Source organism: Megalops cyprinoides, chromosome 9, assembly GCF_013368585.1.
Source record: "Megalops cyprinoides isolate fMegCyp1 chromosome 9, fMegCyp1.pri, whole genome shotgun sequence".
In the NCBI taxonomy this organism is placed as follows: Eukaryota; Metazoa; Chordata; class Actinopteri; order Elopiformes; family Megalopidae; genus Megalops; species Megalops cyprinoides.
The window spans coordinates 21011357-21034446 of NC_050591.1; the positions used below are offsets into that span (position 1 = coordinate 21011357).

The 23090-nt window shown below is 45.7% G+C and overlaps 5 protein-coding genes across 7 annotated transcripts in view; 4 read left to right on the forward strand and 1 right to left on the reverse strand.

The window, feature by feature from the left end:
- plch1 (phospholipase C, eta 1) overlaps nucleotides 1-1876 on the forward strand; it is a 47598-nt gene extending 45722 nt beyond the window's left edge. The window contains exons 22-24 of one of the 3 annotated variants that reach the window (XM_036536298.1): nucleotides 217-598; nucleotides 1445-1472; nucleotides 1818-1876. In XM_036536298.1, coding sequence (XP_036392191.1) covers nucleotides 217-598; nucleotides 1445-1455 — 393 coding nt within the window. In that variant the 3' untranslated portion in view covers nucleotides 1456-1472; nucleotides 1818-1876. Of the gene's footprint in view, nucleotides 1-216; nucleotides 599-1444; nucleotides 1473-1817 lie in introns of those variants that run through there. The other 2 variants (XM_036536299.1, XM_036536300.1) reach the window with 2 other exon arrangements.
- Nucleotides 1616-4599, forward strand: LOC118783656. The gene has a single exon (XM_036537609.1). The coding sequence runs from the start codon at nucleotides 1634-1636 to the stop codon at nucleotides 4217-4219; it is 2586 nt and encodes an 861-aa protein (XP_036393502.1). The 5' UTR covers nucleotides 1616-1633; the 3' UTR covers nucleotides 4220-4599.
- Nucleotides 4600-5227: 628 nt separating this feature from the next.
- Nucleotides 5228-12504, forward strand: LOC118783657 (extracellular calcium-sensing receptor). Its single transcript, XM_036537610.1, has 8 exons — nucleotides 5228-5237; nucleotides 5370-5373; nucleotides 6203-6424; nucleotides 6791-7067; nucleotides 7600-8424; nucleotides 10058-10267; nucleotides 10868-10991; nucleotides 11511-12504. The coding sequence occupies exons 1-8, from the start codon at nucleotides 5228-5230 to the stop codon at nucleotides 12416-12418; spliced, it is 2580 nt and encodes an 859-aa protein (XP_036393503.1). The 3' UTR covers nucleotides 12419-12504.
- Nucleotides 12505-14124: 1620 nt separating this feature from the next.
- On the reverse strand, nucleotides 14125-19578 carry LOC118782755 (extracellular calcium-sensing receptor-like). Its single transcript, XM_036536302.1, has 6 exons — nucleotides 19367-19578; nucleotides 18699-18990; nucleotides 16774-17574; nucleotides 16061-16288; nucleotides 15583-15706; nucleotides 14125-15084 (listed from the first exon to the last, which is right to left on the reverse strand). The coding sequence occupies exons 1-6, from the start codon at nucleotides 19576-19578 to the stop codon at nucleotides 14174-14176; spliced, it is 2568 nt and encodes an 855-aa protein (XP_036392195.1). The 3' UTR covers nucleotides 14125-14173.
- A 2808-nt stretch (nucleotides 19579-22386) lies between these two features.
- Nucleotides 22387-23090, forward strand: part of LOC118782752 (extracellular calcium-sensing receptor-like) — a 77225-nt gene continuing 76521 nt past the window's right edge. Inside the window, exon 1 of the mRNA XM_036536297.1 lies at nucleotides 22387-22662. Coding sequence (XP_036392190.1) covers nucleotides 22402-22662 — 261 coding nt within the window. The 5' untranslated portion in view covers nucleotides 22387-22401. The remainder of the gene's footprint in view (nucleotides 22663-23090) is intronic.

Sequence of the window (23090 nt, forward strand, 5' to 3'; positions counted from 1 at the left end):
GTGACCGCTTTGAGTGTTCACTCATTTCCAGCCGAATGAAACGATTAGAAATAATAAGCATCTGTATCTCTCTCTTTGTATCCGTCTTCTCTCTGACTGTCTCTTCCCTCTGGTCTCCTCACCTTTACCCTTTCCTCTTCCTTTTCTCCCTTGTCACACTCTCTCTCTCTCTCTCCCTCTCGCTCTCTCTCTTTCCCCTCCCTCCCTTTCTCTCAGGGTCGTCAGCTCAGGGGTATTAAAGGCCTATTCAATAAAGGCAGTAAGAGCTCAGTTGATACCCACACTGGAGTCCCGCTGCGTAAGCGATCCATCAGCGACCACCTGCTGCGCCGCACCGCCAGCGCCCCCGCCAAGGGCCGCAGGAAGACCAAGATGGCCCACTCAGAGGCTGCATCCGATAAGAAGGGCAGCAGTGTGGACCCCCCGGCTCCCCAGCCCCCCCAGACATCCCAAGAGGCAATGGAGAGGCGCGTCGCCCCCCGCCCCTCCCTCCAGCACCGCCCCGTCTCCATGCCGCTGGAGAAGTTCCTGCAGGGGGCGCTGGCGCTGTCTTCCCCAAGCCAGGACCAACCCGATCCGGGCTCTGACACCCACATAGGTGAGTCTGCCGCTGTCAGTTCTCCCACGGAAGCAGGCCCTGGCATCAGAACTCGGACCCGTTGGCTCAGCACAAAGTGAAAATGTGTTCCTGACAGCACCTTCATGCTCCTCACAGGGCAGGCCGTTCACTGCAAGAGAGGCCAAGATTGTCTAATTTTTAAAAATCATATTATTTTGATTACATCATTAAATGATTACATGCAGTATAAAGGCACTGATCCTAAAACACTTGGGAAGATACAGGATTCACCCTCCCCTCCATAGGCCTATGGGGTTGTCAATTTCTGAGCAGTGTTAGCAATTCCGAGTTCTGACTGAGCGTGCCCTTCCGTCTGGTCCAAGTCAGCCACTGATCAGGCATGGTGCAGGCAGCTGCAGCTGAAATTTTGTTGACATGATGCTCTGGAGCTGTGTCTTGGGTTGTGTTGTTTCCTGCTTTATCATAGAGATCTGTTAACTGCATGCATCAAAAGCCGTGGGTTGTTTTACATTGTGTAATGTGTTCAAAAACTAATTGTGTATGCACTGCTTCATTTTTATCTGGCCATGCTTTCCATTTTAGGCAACAGTGCAGAATTTTCTTACTGCCTTTTGTTAAAGGTTTTTACTCTTTAAGATTTTTTTTGTCAATGTTTATTTTATAATGTTCCTATAAAGAATGCACCAGTGCGTTGGCAAAATGTGTGGGAAATTGTAAATGACTGAACAATAGGCTTTTGTTTTTTCAAACTGAAATGAGAGCAGCAAAAAAGTGATGTTCTTTTACACACTCACACTCTTTTCTTCCTGAATACTTTAACACGCCTTTGTCTTGTTCTGTCTTTATTGTTGTGCTTCTCTGTAGTAGAAAACTGACTAGGATACCCCTGCAGGTAATCCAAACAACTTGTTAAGGTTGCCTCATCCAGAAACATCCTTTATCAGAATTACATTATTCCACTGATGTAATTATGATTACAAGAGCTATATAAAAAACTGTAATAAATCTCCAAATGACCAACTTTGTCACATTTGATCATATCCTCCAGAATTGATGTTCTTACCTGCACAGACTCATTCTCAAACCCCCCTCTCACAGTCGTACTTGGTATCACATCCCATTCGTCTTTGTGTTGCGATTAGCCTGTGTTGGGACAGATTGTGTGACTTGGTGTTTCGCCTTCAAATCTACGCCAGTCAGTTTGCTGACTCGACGCTTGGATTTATGTTTCCCACAGATATGGTTGCCTTGGAGAGGGCCAGGTCTGCCTCTGTGGATCTCCTCATTGAAACCTCCTCTTCCCTCGAAAACCGTGAGCCCTCCCAGGACAGTGCCAGGAAGTCTGCTGAGGTACAGGAGACTGCTTACTTGGTCATTGGGGGAGCCTGCACAGACGAATACTGCGATGACTGCCCCAAAGATCAAAACCATCTCTCCGATGAAGAGGAATACTGTGCTTCTCCCAACAAAACAGTTGGGCACCAAACCAGCTTCCCTGAGACAGCAGCTGACTACTCAAGACCACAGTCCTCCGGCGTGCAAGTGAAAGAGGGCAAATCTGAAATATCAAAACCCAACACGGCTGACACTGGTGCACCCAACTCAACACTGACATCTTGCTCCGCTGGTGTGGATGTGCCCGGCACCCTGCCTGTGAACCAGTCTGACTTGCAAAGTGAAATCTCCCTTCAGGATAGTACCATTTCTCGCCTCATTGATGCTGTCTCCTTGGACAACGAGAACGATACCTGTGGGTCTATATCTGCGCTGATTGGTCAGTTTGATATTAGCGGCGATCAGAGCAACCAGACTGTGGTGTCCAGCATGCAGGGAACCCAGCCCCATATCTGCAATACATTGACACCTTGCAAGGCCCCACCCCTCAATTCCTCTGACCCTGCTCTCCTCTCCAGCCCTGAGACTACTGACCAGTCCATCTACACCATTCTGGACGAAGAGGTGCTGTCACCCGTCACTGTCTATAACCTACGAGAGCAGAGCATTCGGAGCGTAAGGGTGGAATCTGAGGAGAGCACCCCAGTGGGCAGCCTTGGGCCCTCCCCCGTCAAAATCCCTCACCCCAGGTTCCCAGAGGAGGAGCCCACCTGGGGTCCCCTGAAGTATTCTGCGGGCATTGAAGCTGAGGGTAGCAGGTTACTGTCATATTGCACGGTGGGCATGGAGGATGAGGGTTGCAGGCTATACTCACAACGTACACTGGGCATGGAGGACATGAGTAATTATTCCAGTAAATATTCCAGTGCGGGCAGACAGAACAAGAGTAGCAGAGTGCTGTCACATTCCTCTGTTGAGATAAAGGATGAGGACATCAGGACACCCTCATATTGCCCTTTGGGTTTTGAGGGTGAGGGTAGCAGGGAACCCTGGTATCGCCCAGCAGAGGTTGAGGGTGAGGACAGCTGGATGCTCTCATATGACCCTGCAGGGGTGGAGGGCGAGCGGAACCTAGAGCAAGGCAGCACCACCATCAGCAGCACGGCCTCCGATCGCTTCCTCCTCTGCCACAACTCCGTGGGCAGCAGCCTCATGGAGGTTGAGATCAACGTGGATGAGGACCCGCCAGAGGCCCAGCTGACCTCTCCCCGCCACGGCCCTTTGTGGACCGGGACTGGTCAAACCCCCTCCCCCCACCACAGACTCCCAAACCACAATACCCAGCGTCAACAGAGCTTCCCTGTCACCAGCACCAGAGCTGAATTCCACCACACCAGTAATGTGGTCCCACTTAGGGGGGCCCAGCAATACAGTAACTCCCACCACGGTAGATACCAGGGGTCAGGTTACAGATGGCCACCAGCAGACAGAACAGATGGACACCACAGTGAGTACGCATCCTTGGACTGTATCAGTGCTCCCAGGAGTGTCCGGCCCCCTCAACAGACCTCAAATCACCGTCCTACCTCCCACTCCCACACTGGAAGGCCTCCCGTCACCCCCTTGCACAGTCATACGGACCCCGCCTTCACCCCGCTCCCTGTCTCCACCGCCTGCAAGTCTAAAAGTCTGGGCGACCTGACCTCGGAGGACATCTCCTGCAACTTTGAGAGCAAATACAAGTCCATCAGTCGCAGCTTTGTCACGCCGACTGTGAGAGACAGGAAGCTGATGGCCAGCCTGAACAATCGGCCGCTCTCCGCCGACCCCCTTACCGAGCAGCTGCGCAAGCTGGTGTCGTTCGAGCAGGACGACTGCCCCCCGCCCCTCCCTCTGGCCGCGCCCTTTCCTGCGCATCCCGTAGGCGGTGATGAAGACTCCACGCGTGTCCTGTCCCGCAAGCTGTCGTCCCGCAGTCAGAGCCGTGTGCGTCACATAGCCAGCCGCGCTCGAGAGAGGCAGCAGGAGGCTGGTAAGCCCCGTCTCTCCGGCGCCCCCTGCAGCGCAACTGGAGTTGTGCTCCGTAATAAACCTGCTGCACAGAACCCCCCCGCGAATAGGCACTCCACAGGTTCCTACATTGCTGGGTATCTGAACCAACTGGAGGACCGGGGTCTGCCTGAGGGTGCCTGTACTACACTGCACTACAGCTACAGAGATTACTGCTACAATGATGACTCTGTGCTGCCCACGGATTCTGGCTCCCCCTCAGAGCCTGAGGTGTACTTCCTTCTAAGACTGTAAATGTACTTCCTGCTCAGCAAGTAAATCTACACTCTGCTTAGGCTGTAAATGTACTTCCTGTTCAGACTCCACATGTAATTCCTGTTCAGATAGTAAATTTACTTTCTGCTCAAACTTTAAATCTACTTCCTGCTCAGATTGTAAATCTACTTCCTGTTCAGACAGTAAATCTGCTTCGTTTTCAGATTGTAAATCTACTTCCTCTTCAGACTGTATATCAACTGTGAAGGAAAAGCAGATGGACTTTGTGAAAGGGAGGGTCCCTGACAAATACTGTAGCATAAAAAGCAGACTCTCTTATGTTATATTTTAATAGAGATCCTTAATAAGTCTTCCTTCATATGTATGTGTTATGTGTTTGTCTGTGTTGTACATATATAAGGTTGTAAGTTATAGATAAAAAAACAACTGTGACTAAATGTCAAGGAAAGTGCATGTTGACATGGCCAGCATGACTATGCAGAACTCTACACGTTTCAGTGCTCTGCGTTTGCACACAACTCAACTGTAGTGCATCTGATGCAATACATAAATTTGCTTGCTCTCTGTTAGTTATTAATTCATACAATTTTAAACACTACTGCATATTTTGAAACCATGGAGTTAAATGCTTTTATTTTTGTAATTACTTTGATACGGACAGCACAATAATTTTGTGTGGGGTATAGATTTTATTGTGGTTTTAGAGGGCCAGATCACAAGACACAATATGAAACCGGTAGATGTTGGTTCAAAACTTCACAAAGCTGCAGTTTTTAGTTTCTGTATTGAATGCAGTCAGAATGAATTGTTCTTTGTCTGGTCTGCTCAAAAGGTAATGGCAAACATTTTCCTTGCCAATGCAATAAAACACTTAAAACATAAAAAAGACCAAAATCCTGTCATTGCTGTGTTGCCTTGTGTTGAATCTCAGTCCTTTCGGCCGTAGATGTAAACAGCTCCTTCAAAATAAAAATGCATGAAGCCTGGATGTCAACACCTGAAAGCCGCTGCTTTGTCCTGGTCCCAATGGGACCAGGTAAGTGGTCTGCTTTCACCATGTCTCCTCTCCAAGGCTCCACCTGAGTCCTCCACCAACCCCCCCCTCCCCAATCCAATTTGTCTCTCTCTCTCCCTCTCTCTCTCACGTGTTTCCCTATGCTGCTGGCAGTCAGGTGAGAGCGATTTGAACCCGGCCAGGGCATACTGCCCCCCTCCCAACCCACTCTCCACTTTATGCGTTCACACTCCCGTTCCTCTGAAAATGGGGCCTAATTGCTCGTGAAATGTGCAGCACTGTCACAGACACAGAGCGCACCTGAGGCTTTTTGGCCCAACTGCCCCTGTCCCTATCACGGAAATGCTTGTCGATGTGAGCTTTATCCTTCCCCTATCAGACCCCGGCCCCAGTCCTTGTCTCTGAAGTGCTTGTTTGTGTGAAGCAGAGCATCCCTGCCCTCTGTTGCTGTTCTGACATTTTGAGGCTGTTAACAACGCCCATTTCCTCATGGGCTGCTCTGATGGCTGAAAGCAGACAAAGATTATTTTTATCAAATGATTTTTACCCCTTGGTACACTGAACTGATGTAAACCTTTTCCATTATATATGTGAAGTTGTATGCGCGCGCACACACACACACACACGCATACACATATGTACGTACGTATATGCATACATACATATACTCTGTGTTGAACAAAAATAAACCTTTGTTGCTCTGCACTCACACATCTCCTTCCCCCTCTCGTCCCCTATTGCTTCATACCCACTGACCTGCACACTGACAATTATCTGTTAAGCAATTATTGTTAACTGAGGCTCAAGGGAAGGACAGTTCATGTCTCTCCCCTCATCCCTGTTTACTGCGCATCACAGATTGCTCTCTGGATCCTAAGGGAAATAGTGTCCATTACAAATATTCACCTCATCCTCACAGGAGGGACATAGAAGCCAGGGCACAGAGACGGGCCGCTTAACTCAGCTCTGCTTATGTCTGCACTCAGCTTTGCGCAGTGGCTGGCACTGGTGCTGCCGCTCCAGACCTGGGTGACAATCCGGGCACAACAGACAGCCTGCAAGCAGTGGGACAGTTCCAACAGCCTGGATGAGCTCGGCCTCTTCCAGGGTGGAGATGTGGTTCTGGGAGGACTCTTCCCATTGTACAACATGCCAATCACGCAGGACCTGTCCTACAGCGCCTCACCAGAGCTGATGCACTGCTATGGGTGAGTCCCTGCTTTCTGTAACAGATAAAAACTTCATATTCTCTTTCTCTGATCTGAGGGGTAAGTTCAGAAAAAAAAAAAAAAACACTTTCCTGTCCTTTTTTTTCTCAGAATTGTTTTCAGTCCACACTTTTGTTTACCAAATCTGTTTTATCAGTACATTATTATTATTATTATTATTATTATTATTATTATTAGCAGTAGCAGTAATATTTTTAAGGAGAAATTATTTTATTGCTGAGGAAACCTCACTGATTTCTTATACATGTGTCAAGAATTCATACTTCCTTTTCTGAATGTGTTTCTGAAAGATGAATTGCGCTGGTCTGTGACACTGACATCTAGGATGTGGATTCACTCTGTCAGTTTCCAGATGCGCCCACTGCGCTGGGCGCAGGCGATGGTCTTTGCGGTGGAGGAGATTAACCGGAACCCCTCCTTGCTTCCAGGGGTCAGACTGGGGTACAGGATCCTGGACAGCTGTGGGAAGCACCCCTGGGCCCTGAGGGGGGCGCTGTCGATGGTCAGCGGCGGGAACAAGAGCTGCAGCTCAGCCCATTCCGTCCCGGTTATCATTGGGGAGGCCTCCTCCACACAGTGCATAATCTTGTCCAGAACGCTGGGCCCACTGGACATTCCACTGGTCAGTCACAGGACAGCTGCAGTGAGCGTGGGTTGGAGTTTAGAGTGCTGGACACTCGACCTCAGGGTTGCGGTGTGATAATTTTTTATCCTTGTGCGTGGCATTATCCCTTAATTACAGTTATAATAATAATCAAGGCAACTTAAATTGCTGTGCTACCCAGTATAGTGCCCTTAAGCACAGAACATTGTACATACATACAGCTTCACAAAAGTGCCATGTTCTTTCTATCTCAAATAATAGAAAATAAAATAAAATAAAACAGAAAAAACATTGGCATTTTGGTAAGGAAAACCATGAAATTCATTTTTTTGTTTCATTCGTTAAAAGTTCTTTTATAGTATATTATATATATATATATATATATATATATATATATATATATATATATATATGTATAGTTTACTTATGTCTAAGATATTATTACTATTTGTGTATTGTAATTATTGTATTCCTAATTCACTCCTAATTCACTATTGTACTCATTCATGTTTATTGCAAATGCCAGTTACTTGTATTTCATGTGCTTCAGGTCAGTTATCAGGCTAGCTGTGCTTGTCTGAGTGACAGGAGTGCCTATCCCAACTTCTTCCGGACGATCCCCAGCGATTTCTACCAGGCACGGGCCATGGCAGAGCTGGCCAAGCGTTTTGGCTGGACCTGGGTGGGAGCTATTGGCGCTGACAATGACTATGGGCGCTTGGCAATCCAGGCCTTCTCTGAGGAGGTGAAGGAAGCAGGGGTGTGCCTGGCGTTCTTCGAGACGGTGTCACGGGAGAATCTGGAGCAGGACACAGCCCGGGCGGCGGCAACAGTGCAGAGCTCCTCCGCCCGCATCATCCTAGTGTTCGCCTGGTACACGGACGTGGAGGTGTTGTTTTTGGAGCTGGCCAGGCGCAATGTGACAGACAGGCAGTTTCTAGCCAGCGAGGCTTGGAGCACCAGTGCCGACCTCCTGCAGAACGCAGCGATTTTCGCCGTTAGCCGGGGTGTCCTGGGTGTGGCCATCCGCAGCGCGCCCATCCCGGGGCTGGAGGCACACCTCCGTGCTGTGCGCCCCTCCTGGAACCCTGGGAACCCCGTGCTGAAGGAGCTGTGGGAACAAGTGTTCGGGTGCAGCCTGGGGGGGCAAAATGGCTCTGCCTCACGGAGCCTGACTGCTTGTGAAGGGACTGAGACACTGCAGACAGTTCAGAATGTCTTCACTGACGCATCTCAGCTGAGGGTTACTTACAACGTGTACCTGGCTGTTTACGCTGTGGCCCATGCTCTCCACAGCCAGCTGTCCTGCTCTCAGGAGAACACCACCAACAGGAGCCCATACTGTGCCTCTACAGATAATCTCCAGCCCCGGCAGGTACACGCATGTTTGCAGTTTCATGTTGCAGATTTGCTCTGTCCTAAATATTGAATAGAATTATAGCATTTAACAGATGAGAGATGAGAAAGTGAGGCCATATGAAAACCGTAATGAGGGAGGCTATAATATAATGGCGCGATAGAAACACGCAGGTTCAGATCACTGTTCTGCTGAAAGCACTAATGCTAACTACTTCCATCATGGTATTTATGAAGTCTCACTCTCCCTTCAGCCAATCATTAGATTGAACTAATTCAATTGATCATGCCCGACCATTTCGAGCAATTATTTTGCTAAATTGATTAATCTATAATTTATCGATGCCTTAGATCTAATAATTTGCGTCCTAGCCTATCCAAATGCAATAAAGAGGGCATCTACGCGGCGCTCCATGCACGTGACAGATTGAAATCAATAGCGCGTTATTTTTCCTGATTCCCTTAGAGCACCAGAGGAACAATAAGAGATTAAAAAAATCGGGGCTTGTCACATATAGGCCTATACGAAGACTGTTACTGTATTTTAGCTAGCAGAAGTGACTTGTGTTTGTTGTTTTTTAAAATGCTTCACACACAATGCGATCAAATACGACGACGTTACTAAAGTGATAAAAAACGTATTTATCTGCCGAAGACCGTCAATAGAGTAGTTGCATTTAATACGTTAGTGTTACGCATATACTCCTTTTCAACACATGATAAACGTGGTTGTCCTTTTTATTAATAAAGAACAAAATTTGAGATTTATGAACCAACTTTTTTGTGTATGTCAGTATTATCTTATGTACCGTTGCCCAAACATTTGGTTTACATTAATATTTAAATCGGAGGGAAAAAAAAACACGGCTTTTTGAGAAAGAAATGAAACTAACTGTCGGAGTCAGGTGTAAGGGCTTAGGGAATTTATCACGTGAAACATTTACATGGAACTGTGTGTTTCTACAGCACCATTGATTTACAATCCTTACATGTTCGTCATGCACGATAGCGTTATCCTGATTGAATGTATGTCTCCCTAAATAATATATATGTTAATGTACAGCAACATTGTTAACATCGAATTGACTTAAGGGCTATTAATCTTATTAACCCCGATTAATAAAATGCTTGCTCTTATAGATTTATGAAAACAAACAAAAACAGTTTTAGTTAATAAGAATTTGACGTGTTACGTTTATATATGCTGGAAGTCGCTCTGGGTAAGAGCGTCTACCAAATGAATTTAATTTAATGTAATAAGTAATACGGCATATTTTTCGCAACAGCCGACTCAGAGGTATGTTGTAATTAAGCGAGGCATTTTTAAGTTGAATATGAAGGGTTAAAGTGCTATATCCTCAAAGGGGGTGCCCAGTTAGAAACATGAAATAGTTCTAGTTTCCCTCTGTATTTGTCAAGTGAAAGTATTTAAAAGTTTATCAGAAATGAATAATACTACAAAGCAAATTGAACGATAGTATTTTTGAGTGCATCTGACAGACACACACACACACACAAATAAGTATGTGCCTTCTCTTTGCCCCAAATGTTAAAATCCTGGACTCACAGCAGTCCTTCTCTAGCTATTTTCTAGTAGATTCCACCTGACATTTGCAGCCCTATGAATTAATTACAATTTTTATTTTCTGCAGCTGCTACATCACCTGAGCCAGGTGCACTTTACCACACAGCTGGGGGAGGAGTTTCGCTTTGAGGGCGGGGATATTAGGGCAGTGTACGACATTGTGAACTGGCAGGATTCCCCTGATGGCTTGTTACAGTATGTCAAGATTGGCCAAATGGAGGGCTCTGAACTCAACATCAATGACTCAACCATCATGTGGACTACAGGTTCCAAGACGGTAAGAGTGACTCTCCAAATTTATAGATGGTGGTGTACCACCCTGAGCAAGGAAAACCAGCTCAATTGCTGTTGTGTACCAAGCTGTGTAAAATTGGTACAGAATGTGTTAGACAGTGTAAAATTGAACATGTTTTAGATTGCCTTGGATATTAGCTGCCTGCTGAGAAAATCAATATTGTTGTAATAGGAAGGCTATAATGCATTTTTTTTTACACGAGAACTTGAAAAAATAAGGAGAGTTTTGCTTTCTCATCCCACTTAGGCCTCCCTCTCTCCTTTTTGTTTTTTCACCATGTTGCAGTATTGTCCTATTTAGAGGGACTGTAATTCAGTCCATTTCTCTTAATTCCGGCCAATTAAACTGCAGAGCTGGTGAGTGCAGTGTCTAGTGATCAATCTGAACAGGCACTTCTCAACAGCTGCTGTCTTGGTAAACATCACTACTGCAGCAGCCACTCAGTCAGTGAGTCATTGTGTAAGAAAGACTGTTTCAAAGATGGTTTCTTCCATTCCAGCCAAAAATAGAGACACTTGTGACTGCATGCGTAATGATCTGAACATTGCCTTTTCCTCTGTGCCATTTTGGTGGCGTTTACAGGTACCCAAATCTGTGTGCACCGAGGCATGTCCCCCTGGAACACGCAAGGCCATGAGGAAGGGAGAGCCAGTCTGCTGCTTCGACTGCATTCCCTGTGCAGATGGCGAGATCAGCAACAGGACAGGTAATGAGTCCTGTGTGGTTTATTAAATGTATTTCAAGTTTAAATACACTTGTAATGTAAGAAATGTTTGAAATGTGTTATGGCATTGCGTTAAGTAAAAACTGTCATGTCATTGAGGTGCGTGTCACTTCAGATATAATGAAATCTCTGTTTATTTATTCTGTACATACCTTCTGTAAGAGATAATTTTTACCAGGGTACATATATGGATAATATTGGTTTGACCTAGACAGTATACACTGGTGCTGATTTGTGATAAGTGTGTACGTAAATAGTATATTCCCTATATCACAACATAATACACTAAAAAGTAAACCTACTAACTATTATAATGTTCCTAGGTGGCTGTATCAGGTCACTTTATATTAAGGTCTTCTTCTGGAGATTGAGATTGTACTCCTCACCTGTGAAACCTCATGAATGTATGCATATTTGACATGTGATGATTATGATGAGAACCGTGAAATTAATATAGTGAGTATAATGAATGTCATGTATATTGAATGATTTTGTCCCCAGGCTCAGTGGAATGTGAACGGTGTCCTGCAGAGTTCTGGTCCAACAGTCACAGGAATGAGTGTGTTCCCCGTGATGTAGAGTTTCTCTCTTTTGGGGACACAATGGGCATCACCTTGACAACCGTGGCGCTCTCTGGCACCTGTGTGACAGTGGCAGTTGGTGTGGTCTTTGTGTACCACAGGCACACACCCCTTGTGAAGGCCAATAACTCTGAGCTGAGCTTCCTGCTGCTGCTGTCTCTGACACTCTGCTTCCTGTGTGCGCTGGTGTTCATAGGTCAGCCCTCAGAGTGGTCTTGCAAGGCCCAGCATCTGGTCTTCGGGATCATCTTTGTGCTCTGCTTGTCTTGCATTCTGGTCAAAACCATTGTGGTTCTGGTGGCGTTTCGGTCAGCCAGGCCTGGAGCCAACGTGATGAAGTGGTTTGGGCTGGGCCAGCAACGAGGCAGCGTGCTGCTCTTCACCTGTGTCCAGGTGCTCATTTGCATCGTGTGGCTTTCTGTCAGCCCCCCCCACCCACACCGCAACACCAACCTTCAGCGGTCAAAGGTCGTTTTGGAGTGTGTGGTGGGGTCGGCAGTCGGGTTTGGCTGCATCCTGGGCTACATCGGCCTGCTGGCAGCCATTTGCTTCCTGTTGGCCTTTTTAGCTCGGAAGCTCCCTGACAACTTCAACGAGGCAAAATTTATCACCTTCAGCATGCTCATCTTCTGTGCCGTATGGATCGCCTTTGTCCCCGCCTATGTCAGCTCCCCAGGAAAGTACACCGTCGCCGTGGAGATATTTGCTATCCTGGCCTCTAGTTTTGGGCTTCTGCTCTGCATTTTCGCTCCAAAGTGTTACATCATCCTGCTGAGGCCAGAAAACAACACCCGGAAGTTCCTAATGGGGAAAACTCCTGCCCAATAACTTCCGAACAGGGAGCTGTCCTCTCCTTTGTAAATAGAACCCCAACAAAAGCTTTTTATTAGCTGTATTTGTTACTGGTTAATCACTCACCAGCCAATTCTCTTTGTTGTATAAATCAGTAGGTTACATTCAGTAGGTTACATTCTTCTCTCCTAAATGGCAATTCTATAAACATAAAGCAATTAAATAAAAATCAGTAGTTAACAAAATTGTTTGCTTGATTCTTTTTATGCTTTAAGAAGTGTGTAATGTAATTTTCATAGTGCTTCCCTGTGGTTCCTACTTTTAATGAAAAATCTTTGTGCTTTAAATCAAGAAAAAATTACTTCCAACAGTGTCTTTGAAGATTTTTTGTTTTAATAAATGAATAATATGATATGAGTAGTTCATATTTTATCCTGAATTTGTTCATAAATAAAGGTTTTTCTAAAACATGTTAAATATGTGTAATTATTCAGTGGAATTTGTATCTTAAGGAAAGTAGATTGTTTGGGATGAGGCAATCTTTATGTTTTAAATGAGCAAAATGAGACTGTGGGGCTTAAACTCTGGCATTTCAACATCAATGACTTGGGTGTCTCTTCTCACTCCAGTCCATTCTGATGGTACAGAGTAGCTTTAGATTCAGCGGACCAGATTCCCTATTCACATGTGAGAACAATTTCATATGTATATTGTGGGTATGGTCAAACTGACAAATGTTTTGGAAGTCATCAATTTGTTCTTATGTAAAATTCACAAGCAAATTTTATTATGGCCCCAGAACACTCCTACCACATACACTAGTACACGTGTATGACCAAATGACTTTTTTGCAGTTCTGACGAAATTGTACAGCTATCAAATATTTATGTGAACTAAATGTCCTTTCACAGCTGAAATGCATAAACGTAATTCAATATACAATAAACCAATAAATACAGTAAGTAGCTAATCTAATCAGTAGGTAAACCCTGTAATTAATTCACCAAATTATAATTGCTAATATGTCTATACTGCAGTAGACTAGGATGTTTTTTGCTGAGAAGTATTTTATTATGTGCCTATAAACAAACAGTGGCCTTGGTGCACACCACAGGTATATTGTTTAAGGGAAACAATCTGGAACTAAAAAACCCTGACAAAAGAAATAAGGTCAATGCATGTGAAGTATCTACGTGAAGAGCGAAAATTAGAAAATGTTTCAGTCAAGCAACCTTTGTCAGTACTGTTCTCTTTAGTAGCCTACATAGTTATAAGCTGAATCCCCAGCAGATGACACTGCTGGTCAACCCACAGACACCATAGAAGATTATGAACAACTGCATACATGCACTTGTATCCAATGTCCCAAACACTCCATTGGTCAGACTATAAGTTATATATAATTTTATTTTTATCTTGGATCCACCTCTGGCAGGATTGTTTACATCTCTGAATCAGAGAAAATATCTTCCTTTTTCCCTTTTGGCAGCTAGCCCTGCAACCCAGAATTCAGAATGTCTATATATAGGATTGCCCAGGTTAGTTACAAATAACGCACACAAACACTCTGTGATTAAAATGTATTTATTTATTTTTTTTACTTTAATATGAACATGAAATACAACATGTATTTGAATTTTTGTCACTTTATAAAGCCACAAAAAGATGAATACGTTTACTTCTTTGATAAGTTGAAAAGTCCTGTTTATTGAATTTTTAATCATCTTTCTGAGGGGAAAAAAAAGTCTATAATAACCAAAAGTAGTAGCAATGATTTTGTCAAAACAAGCACTACTTTTTTGGAACACCACGACCCATTAGCGCTTTCTTTGTGTTTCTCTCTGGATGAAGCAGAATGATATAGCATTTTGGTGCGAATATTGCTACCAGGAGCCCAAAGCTTGAGGCCAAGATGGCAAAGATTTCTACCGCATCAGAGTACTTCCCTGGAGAGCTGACATAGGCGGGGACAAAGGCAATCCAGACGGCGCAGAAGATGAGCATGCTGAAGGTGATGAACTTGGCTTCATTGAAATTATCTGGCAGATTCCTTGCCAGGAAGGCCAACAGGAAGCTGATGGCCGCCAGTAGGCCGATATAGCCGAGCAAAGCACTGAACCCGGCGATGGAGCCCACCGCACACTCATAGATAATTTTGGAGTTCTGGTAGCGGGTGTTTTTGTATGGCGCTGGGGACGCGGTGGTCAGCCACACTGTGCAGATCACTGCCTGGATGACAGTGAAGGCCAGCACAGTGCCCCTCTGCTGCGCTGCTCCAAACCACTTCATCACATTCCCATCCGGACGCGCAGCCTTGAAGGCCATCACCACCACGATTGTCTTGACCAAGATACAGGAAATGCATAGGACGAAGCTGATCCCGAATGCCGCATGCCTCAGCTGGCAGGTCCACAACTGTGGCCGGCCAATGAACAGCAGTGAGCACAGGAAGCAGAAGGTGAGTGACAGCAGCAGCAGGAAGCTCAGCTCCGAGTTGTTGGCCTTAACCACTGGTGTGTTCCTGTGACGTACAAAGATAGATAGCACGCCCGTGCAGATGCAGGCCCCCAGCAGTGAGACGGTCGTGAGGGAGATTCCCAGGGGCTCCTGGAAGGAGAGGAATTCAATTTGCTTGGGCACGCAGCGGTCTCTGAGTGGATTTGACCAGAAATCTGGTGGGCACTTGGAGCACTCACTGGAGTCTGGAAGAGAGGATAACAATAATAACAGACCTGTCTGCTGAACACAGTGCCATACCAGCAGCAACAGTCCTAAAACTCAACTGCTACAATACTCATAGGAAACAAGCTCAGTGTAATCTCTCCAGGACAGCATGGGGGAATAAGTGTCCTATCAAAGGAGAAGAAGGCAGGATATTGATCTGTATCTTGTGATGATTACCTCAGGTAGACAGCCTTAGACAAGAGTTTAGCTTGGAATTTCAAGAGGCTTGTATAGAAAAAAAAGCAATCACTGAAACCAATTGATGTCTATTTTATGGCCCCACTGTGAGATTTCAGATCAAATCAGGCAGAGGTCCTTTCTCTTTGGGTTTTCAGAAAGGCTCCATACTGTGGAAGCTATCCAAATCACCAGGACTCTTCATTCCACCTTGTTCCCAGTTTTAACTGGGAATGTGTCCCAGCTCACAGAGCGGTAGGCTCCCATGTCTTATTCTCTGTCCTGCTTTTTGCACTAACCTGTCTCGTTGCTGATCTCTCCTTCTGCACAGGGAAGGCAGTCGAAGCAGCAGACTGGCTCACCCTTCCTCCTCGCCCGCCTGGTGCCAGGGGGGCAGGGTTCGCTGCAGATGGAGCGGGGGGGCTGGAGGGGGGGTTGCCGTCAGAGCAGCAGATATTAGAACAAACAGCTCCTAAACAGCATTTAAAAACATTGTACATTCTACTGCTTATGGTCATGTGACAGCAAATGTATGAGCTGCCCAAACAGTGGTAGTGTACTTATACACCCAGTGCCTGTGAGCACAATAACTGAGCAGGCTGACATATACCTGACATGCCTGGGGAATTAAATGAAAAAAGCTTCACACAGAGGAAGAAAATACAACTTCGATAACGAGCCAGTCCTTGAAACAGTAAACATCATGGGGATGAAAATGACAGAGAACCTCTGACATGCTCACAGTGTGATTCAGAAGAATGAGGGAGGTAGGCTCACTTTATTGGACTCAAAGTTCCAAAAGATGTTTCCCTCGTCCAATTGGAGCTCCTTCCCGGAAGGAGCAGATTCGTCAAAGACTCCGACAGTCACAGTTCTCACAGTCCCATCTGGGGCCCTCTGCCAGTTCATCACATCGTAGATGGCCAGAGCATCACCGTTCTCATCGAAGGACACACGGTCACCAAAACTGGTGGTGAAGTTAACCCTTTCCAGATAGTGCACCAGCTGCTCAGGGGGTGGACAAAGGGGAAAAATATAGGGAGAAGACAGACAGGAAGGGTAGTTAAATGTTCCAAGAGTACAACAGTCAGGAGCAAAACACAGCTATTTAAGAAATGCTTAACCACTATCCATTGTGTGTTGCTGTCAATAACAGTAAATTTGATTATTTATTTATTTGAGGAAAATCATGAAAATTAAATAATGAAAAAGAAAAACTATTATACAGTTGTCATGACTACAGTAGTTCTCTACCATTCAGTTTATGTGTATGTGTGCGGTATGCCACGTGTACTCTTGTGGAGTGTACTCTCTCACATTAAAAGTGACCACGTGACAGAGAGCATACTCTCCATCTAAAGGTGTATGTCCCTGCCTTGCTTTTGAATATGAAATCTGCTCAGTTGCGTCTTTGTCATGAATATATTTGTTTTTTGATTACTTTATGCTCCTCTGCATGCAGGGTATATTCTCTTTCACCTGCCTCTCACCTGCCAGGGCTTCAGGGTGCGGAGTTCAGCACAGCTGTGCCCCGGGAAGGGTCCTTTCCCAGGCTCACAGCTCAAAAGGTCGTTCAGTGCATGCGCCAGAGCGTAAACTGCTTTGTACACATTATAAGAGTGCCTGAGATTTGACACATCGGAGTACGCCGTCTCCTTGCCCTCCAGGCTTTCCTGCCCGGTGCAGATCCTGCCAGGGGACCCCGAACTGAAGCTGCAGCCAAATACCTCCTCCCAGAACATGTTGACCATGTTGTTGGCGGGATCGAAGTCAGGGCGAATGCTGAGCAGGAAGTCCCGGAGCCCCGGGATCTCCCCCCGGCGGATAGCAATTCCCAGGGTGCCTCCTAGGAAGGGGAGAAGTTGGCGTGTGTGAAAGACAGGTGAGGTAGCCCAGGCCTCGCTGGCAATCCACTGCCGCCTGGTCAGGTTCTGCACGACTATCTCCTCAGTTAGGGGCAGCAGATATGCCTCAGTGGAGAAGACCACAATGACCCGTGCCGTGGAGCGCCGGATGACCCCCACGATTCGAGAGATCTCCGTGCGGTCGTTGTCTCGGGGCAGGACCTCGGAGAAGGCCACGCAGCCGAAACGGCTGACCTCCAAGTGGAACGAGCGGGCGGCGTGAAGCCCGTAGTCATCATTACTGACGATAAGCCCGACCCAACTCCAGTTGTAGCGCTGCAGAATCTGGACCATAGCTCTGACCTGGAAGGCATCACTGGGAATGGTTCTGAAGAAGGAGGGGTACTGTCTGTCGCTCAGGCAAGAGCAGGTGGCAAAGTAACTCACCTGGTAGAAGAGAAAGATGCAGGAGATTTATAGGGAGCAAATCATCAGCTAACAACTCCAGGGGAAATAAATTACAGTAAAAGTGTGTACAGAACCAAGCAAGGGAGCACAAACTGACCCTCACACACAATGATCAGAGTAAAGAAGTGCACATTATTCCAGTGTTGACCAGGCAAGTCAGCCCAGTGCCAGGCCTCCTTTTTCAAACAATTCAACAAGAACATTTCACTGCCTTAAACCTAGTGTACAAGATTCTTGAAAAGTGTAGTGCATGTGAACATGATACACATTACAAGTGAGCTTTGGTAGAATCAGGTGGCTGAGGCACAAGCTGAGAAATCAAGGAATCGTACTGTGTTACCTTAGGACCCGACAACAGTTTCAGAACCATACTGTGCTACACATTAATGCTGTGGTTATGAAACACTTACCATAAGTCCAGAACACACACTGTTTCACCAACGGTTTGTACTTGCTTAAATCTGATACTCACTTCATTCAATTCTATTAAATTAGATTGAACTTTTTTTGCTCTCAACGGGCAAACCATTTTGTTGCTGGTTTAAAACATAAAATTTTACGCAAAAGCAGATACATTGCATTAAAATAGCAAATCCTGAAAAGCATGTCCATGCTAATGCCTCTAGTGGCTGCTTGGCTCAAATTTAAATAAAATCCAAATAAATCCAAGTGGATGAATAAAAGAATTAGCACATATATGATATGGGAGGTTGAATTTTTGCCACAGACAGACAGCAGATATGTTAATCCTTCCTGTACTGAATAATGGTATCCATTTGAACAAAGGCATGTTCTCTTTTGCCTATTAATTTAGGTAGTGTTGATCCAAAGGGGGCAATTGAAATTCATTTGAAAAGTGATGATCCCAGTCATTTAAAGCTGATCCAGTTTTACTGAGAAGATGTCTGTTATACGGGGATCAAAGCCTAGACTGTTCTACTTCAATCGTTTTTGAGGCACAGACAAAGTCAAGGACAGAGTGCTATAGTGATTAGATTTAATGCTCTCCCACTGTAATTCAGATAAGCTGACAGAACAGCCAGGCTGTTGCCCTTCAGGATGAGGACTGGACCCCATCGGTCTGGTAAGTGCTCTGTCCGTACCAAGGGGACGCGAAACAGGCCCAGCACTCTGGAAATGGCGATGGAGTGGGTTGACCCTGGATCACCCACAATGCCCAGAACCGGGGGTGATCCTGTGCACTCCATGTCCGATAATGACTCCTCTGTCCCACTGACCAGTGCTGTGGCTGCCCGGAATGCCACGGCCAGCTTCACACAGTTGTCATAGAGATGGAAACCGAGAGTGACATTGGGCAGCAGATTGGGGTCTCTGTTTATCTCCTCAATGGCAAAGGCCATGGTCTGCGCTGCCTGGAACCCTGCCAAGTCGAAGCTGGGGGAGAAAAGAAGATAAAGACAGTTATTTCCTCTGCTCTGTCTTCAAAGTTAGTTCTTTCAACCGTGGAATAAGCTGTGCAGCTGATAAATAATACACCGTGTGTAGCATGGAAGCAAATATCAAATAATCCAATGATGAAAAGTAAAAGAAATGTAAATAAGAAATGGATTAAATCAGTGATCACAGTAATATTAAAGGAGACACCTTTGCCTGATTTTTTAATCCGACTTTGTTATGTACTGTTGAAGGGTCATTGCAGATATTGTTTTTCAGTCTGGGAGCAAGTGTGTGTGTGTGTGTGCCTGTGTGTGTGTGTGTCTGTGTGCATGTGTCTGTCTGTTTTTGCTGAGGAGTAGAACGACTTACTTACTGTTCACAAGTCGGCTGGTCTGGTTCAGATGTAAATGACAGCTCAGGGAACACCGTTAGAAAGTGCACCTCGAACAGGCCCCCGAAAACCACGTCCCCAGGCCGGTACATCCCGTTCAGACGGAACGTTTCTCGGAGTCGGCAGCCTGGTCCCGCAGCAGCGGTGGCGCAGACGAGGGCCAGGTTCAGGCACAGAGACAGAGAGACCCGCATCTCCGCAGCAGCAGCTGCAGTGTACCTGTCCAGCACTTCACTGTCTTGCATACATGCTGCATGGCTTTATAGAGCATGCAGCCCTGCCCTCTGTGGAGACTGGTGCCCTCAGCGGCATCATACCACAGCTTAACCCTTCCTGACAGGTGCCTTGAGGATATTTCTCTGCTCTGACCTCCTCAACAAAGGCCCAAAGATTAAAATTGTATGACAGTTGTGTTTTGTGACTGAGCTTACATAATGGGATCACTGGTCTCATGTGTATTCCAAAGTTGTGGCATTAAAATTAATAAATAAGGTTTCATTGCTCTGATCTACTATGTATTTCTCCACTATATATTTTTTATCATGACTCTGCCTTTTAAAATACTTTGTTTTGTATTTGAACGGGAAATTGAGTCACAGGGAGATCATCAAGAAAGACTTGGAAAGTATATTTTTGGGTTGATTTTAATGTTTCATGGATCAAAAAACCATAGGCACCACAGTGTAAGACTTAGCCAGTCTCTGAGTACAGCTGTCTACTGCTGACATGTACACTGCTGCTCCCACTGGGCTCCAGAGCAGTGGAGACAGAGAACGTGTAGCCCCCTGCTGAGTTGATATGGGAACAGCAGCTCTTCCTGAGCGGAAAGGGGGGCACACCTTCAGCCATGTCTCCATGTATCAGGGAAGCTGAATCTGGGATGCAATCCTCTTACACAGAGTGGCCTATAGGTGGCACTCATATGCAGCAGGTCACAGCACTGCTGCTCTCTTTTCAGCTGAAAGGTATACCTGAACTCCAGGGAGTGTGCACTTCTGCATTCATGTGTGGAGCACAAAGGAACACCCCCTTCCCCCTCCCACACGCACACACACAAACACACACACCCCATCCCCCCACCCCCTTTCTTTCTCTCTCTCTTGCTCTCTCTCTCTCTGCCATTGCTGTTGGTCAGACTGTCTCAAAGTAGACTCACTCTCATCGCAGATCTGATAGCAATTTTATTACAAAGACATTTTTCACTGTCCATCTCTGCAGCCAAGATTATATGATATATCCATCAACCATCAACATCTCTTACAAGCCCCTTCCTGTCTTCTTGATCGCCACTCTTGCTAGTCTGCAAATAGGCTCCAATTTACAGCTCTGTGCAGTCTGAATGCAATTTGTCTGTCACAGTTCCTGCTCTCTGTCTCCATCTCTCACTTTCAATTTCAATTTGTTATTAGGTGCTTTTATTGACAAGACACATGACTGTGTTGCCAAAGCACAGCAGACAGCTGATTTGTGGGTATTAATGTATGTAGGCATAGACCGAAATGGTTGCTCTTTTCCTATGGCAACAACTCATGTTATTGTTTTTTCAAAAATGTGAAATTAGGGTGTATTTATTATGATGCAGGATAATGTCTCTCTTTTTCTCTCCTTCTTCATTTCCCTCTTGTTCTGTGTATCTTTTTATATCAAAGCTAACTTAATAAATGCCACTTTCAATTGTTATTATTATATCATTGATTGATTGTTTTTCACTTTATTCTTCTGAGCAATTTGATACTGTCAGTCTCTTAATCTTCAGATCGATGTGTAATAAAGCCATTGCTCAGAGAATAAAAGCAATGTTGAAATAAATTAGTCCTTGTTGAGAGCTGGCTCTCTGGTGTTTGTTCAGAGAAACTCAGTGTCGCTGCAGGGAAAGTCACATGGCTAACTGATTCTCTCAGTGCAATGTCTGTGAACCCTTCATGCAATACCTTCCCTTTTGCCATTTTTTCTTTGCCTATTTGTCCCATGAGGGCTACTGTCAGTCATATGATAAAATCACATGGGTGGGTGTAATGTGGTTTATAGGGCAGGTATAATGAGATTTATCGGGTGTGTGTTGCATTCAGTGTGATGTGTCTGCCCATGTCTCAAGTCTCTGGGATGCCAACTCTCAGTGCCACCGTAACAGGCCTTCAGTTTCCAATTATGCTTTTTTTGGCCATATCTGTTGGAGGCTTGGAGACGGAGCAGTTGTGCCGGCGGTTGGGTGACTTTGATCATCCCATGCTGGAAAAGAGTGGGGACGTTGTCATCGGGGGGCTGTTCCCCCTGCACTTCACTGCCCCGGAACCCAACCTCTCGTATGTGTTCAAGCCACACCACGATCGCTGCCATGGGTAAGTACTACTGTGTCGCTCTCTAAAAATCCTTCTTTTTCAAAAAATACACCTTCCTCCTAAGGTCAGCTACAAAAGCATAGAGTACTTGGAGGTCTTTGATTGGACCTGATCTGCAATGCTCCCTGCTTTCTGCATAACAGGCTTTTCTGACGCAGATCTTAATGGGGTGATAGAGCCTCTGAATGTCACGGATGCAAAGACTGCTCTTGAATCGATGGTACAGTTTGGGCATCACTATTGCATCCTCTGCAGTCCACCACAGCGCTGCTCTACCTCAGACTATGGACAGCTCCAGGAAAGCCATCATCATTCTCGTATCCACTCGTCTCTCCCAGTCCTTGGATGCAGAGTATGTTTAGCCACAGAAGCATATCATGCCAACTGTCATTCTACCCCTTTACTGTTCTTCTCTGCAGCAGAGTGTATTTCATCAGTTGTGGAATTATGGAGTTATGCTTACACTCACTGGTCTGGAAGTGTTGTTTGCCTGATCTGGCACTTTTGCTCATTCTACTTCAGTGGACACACTTATGTTCTATTGTGCTGGAAGTCGCTCTGGATGAGAGCGTCTGCTAAACGAATATTTAATGTTTAATGTAATGCTTCGTGACCTGTGTCCCGTGATTCTTTGTCTTTCCCAGGTTTGACTACAGGGCTTTCCGTTGGGTCCAGACCATGGTGTTTGCCATTGAGGAGATCAACAACAGCACCAGCCTGCTGCCTGGGGTACGGCTGGGTTACAGGATCCTGGACAGCTGTGACCACATCCACACCGGCCTCCGAGGGGCACTCTCGCTTGTCAATGACTCATCAGGCCAGGCAGGTGCTGCTCCCCTGTGCCTCACCGGTGCCCCCGTGTCTGCCGTGATCGGCCTGGCGTCCTCATCACCCACCCGGGCCGTCGCCCACACACTGGGGCCCTTTGGGATCCCACTGGTGAGTTTTACTGAAATACAGACAGACAGTACATACGTGTGTGTGTGTGTGTGTGTGTGTGTGTGTGTGTGTGTGTGTGTGTATGTGTGTATGTGTGTATGTAATGTAAGTCTTGAATAACTATAACTTATTGATGTTGATAGAGTAAAGTATATTTCATTTACAACATATTTGAGGAGCTCAGAACACTGGAGCCTAGTGTGGTAGGATCAGGATTTTACATGAGCATAGCAATGCAATTGTGGCAAATGTTGGTAACTTCACTCAGTCCATATCAGGAATGAAAATGTAATAATAAAAATGTGAAGTTCAATTACTAGTATGGGTACAAAGAGACAAGTGACTTTACTGTGCGTGTAAAAATAGGGTGATCATTCTTCTCAGCAAGCAGGAGTCAGACAGTGAACTCATAATTGTTCAGTAAGGCG

Bases quoted from the DNA above. Each gene is read 5' to 3' on its own strand.
- LOC118782755 (XM_036536302.1), bottom strand. From the start codon at position 19,578: ATGCGGGTCTCTCTGTCTCTGTGCCTGAACCTGGCCCTCGTCTGCGCC. The intron at 18,991-19,366 runs GTAAGTAAGTCG...TTTCTCCCCCAG, and splicing joins GACCAGCCGACTTGTGAACA to CTTCGACTTGGCAGGGTTCC. The intron at 16,289-16,773 runs GTGAGAGGCAGG...CCCCCTGAGCAG, and splicing joins GCACCCTGAAGCCCTGGCAG to CTGGTGCACTATCTGGAAAG.
- LOC118783656 (XM_036537609.1), top strand. From the start codon at position 1,634: ATGTTCTTACCTGCACAGACTCATTCTCAAACCCCCCTCTCACAGTCG.
- LOC118783657 (XM_036537610.1), top strand. The intron at 8,425-10,057 runs GTACACGCATGT...TATTTTCTGCAG, and splicing joins ATAATCTCCAGCCCCGGCAG to CTGCTACATCACCTGAGCCA. The intron at 10,992-11,510 runs GTAATGAGTCCT...TTTTGTCCCCAG, and splicing joins CGAGATCAGCAACAGGACAG to GCTCAGTGGAATGTGAACGG.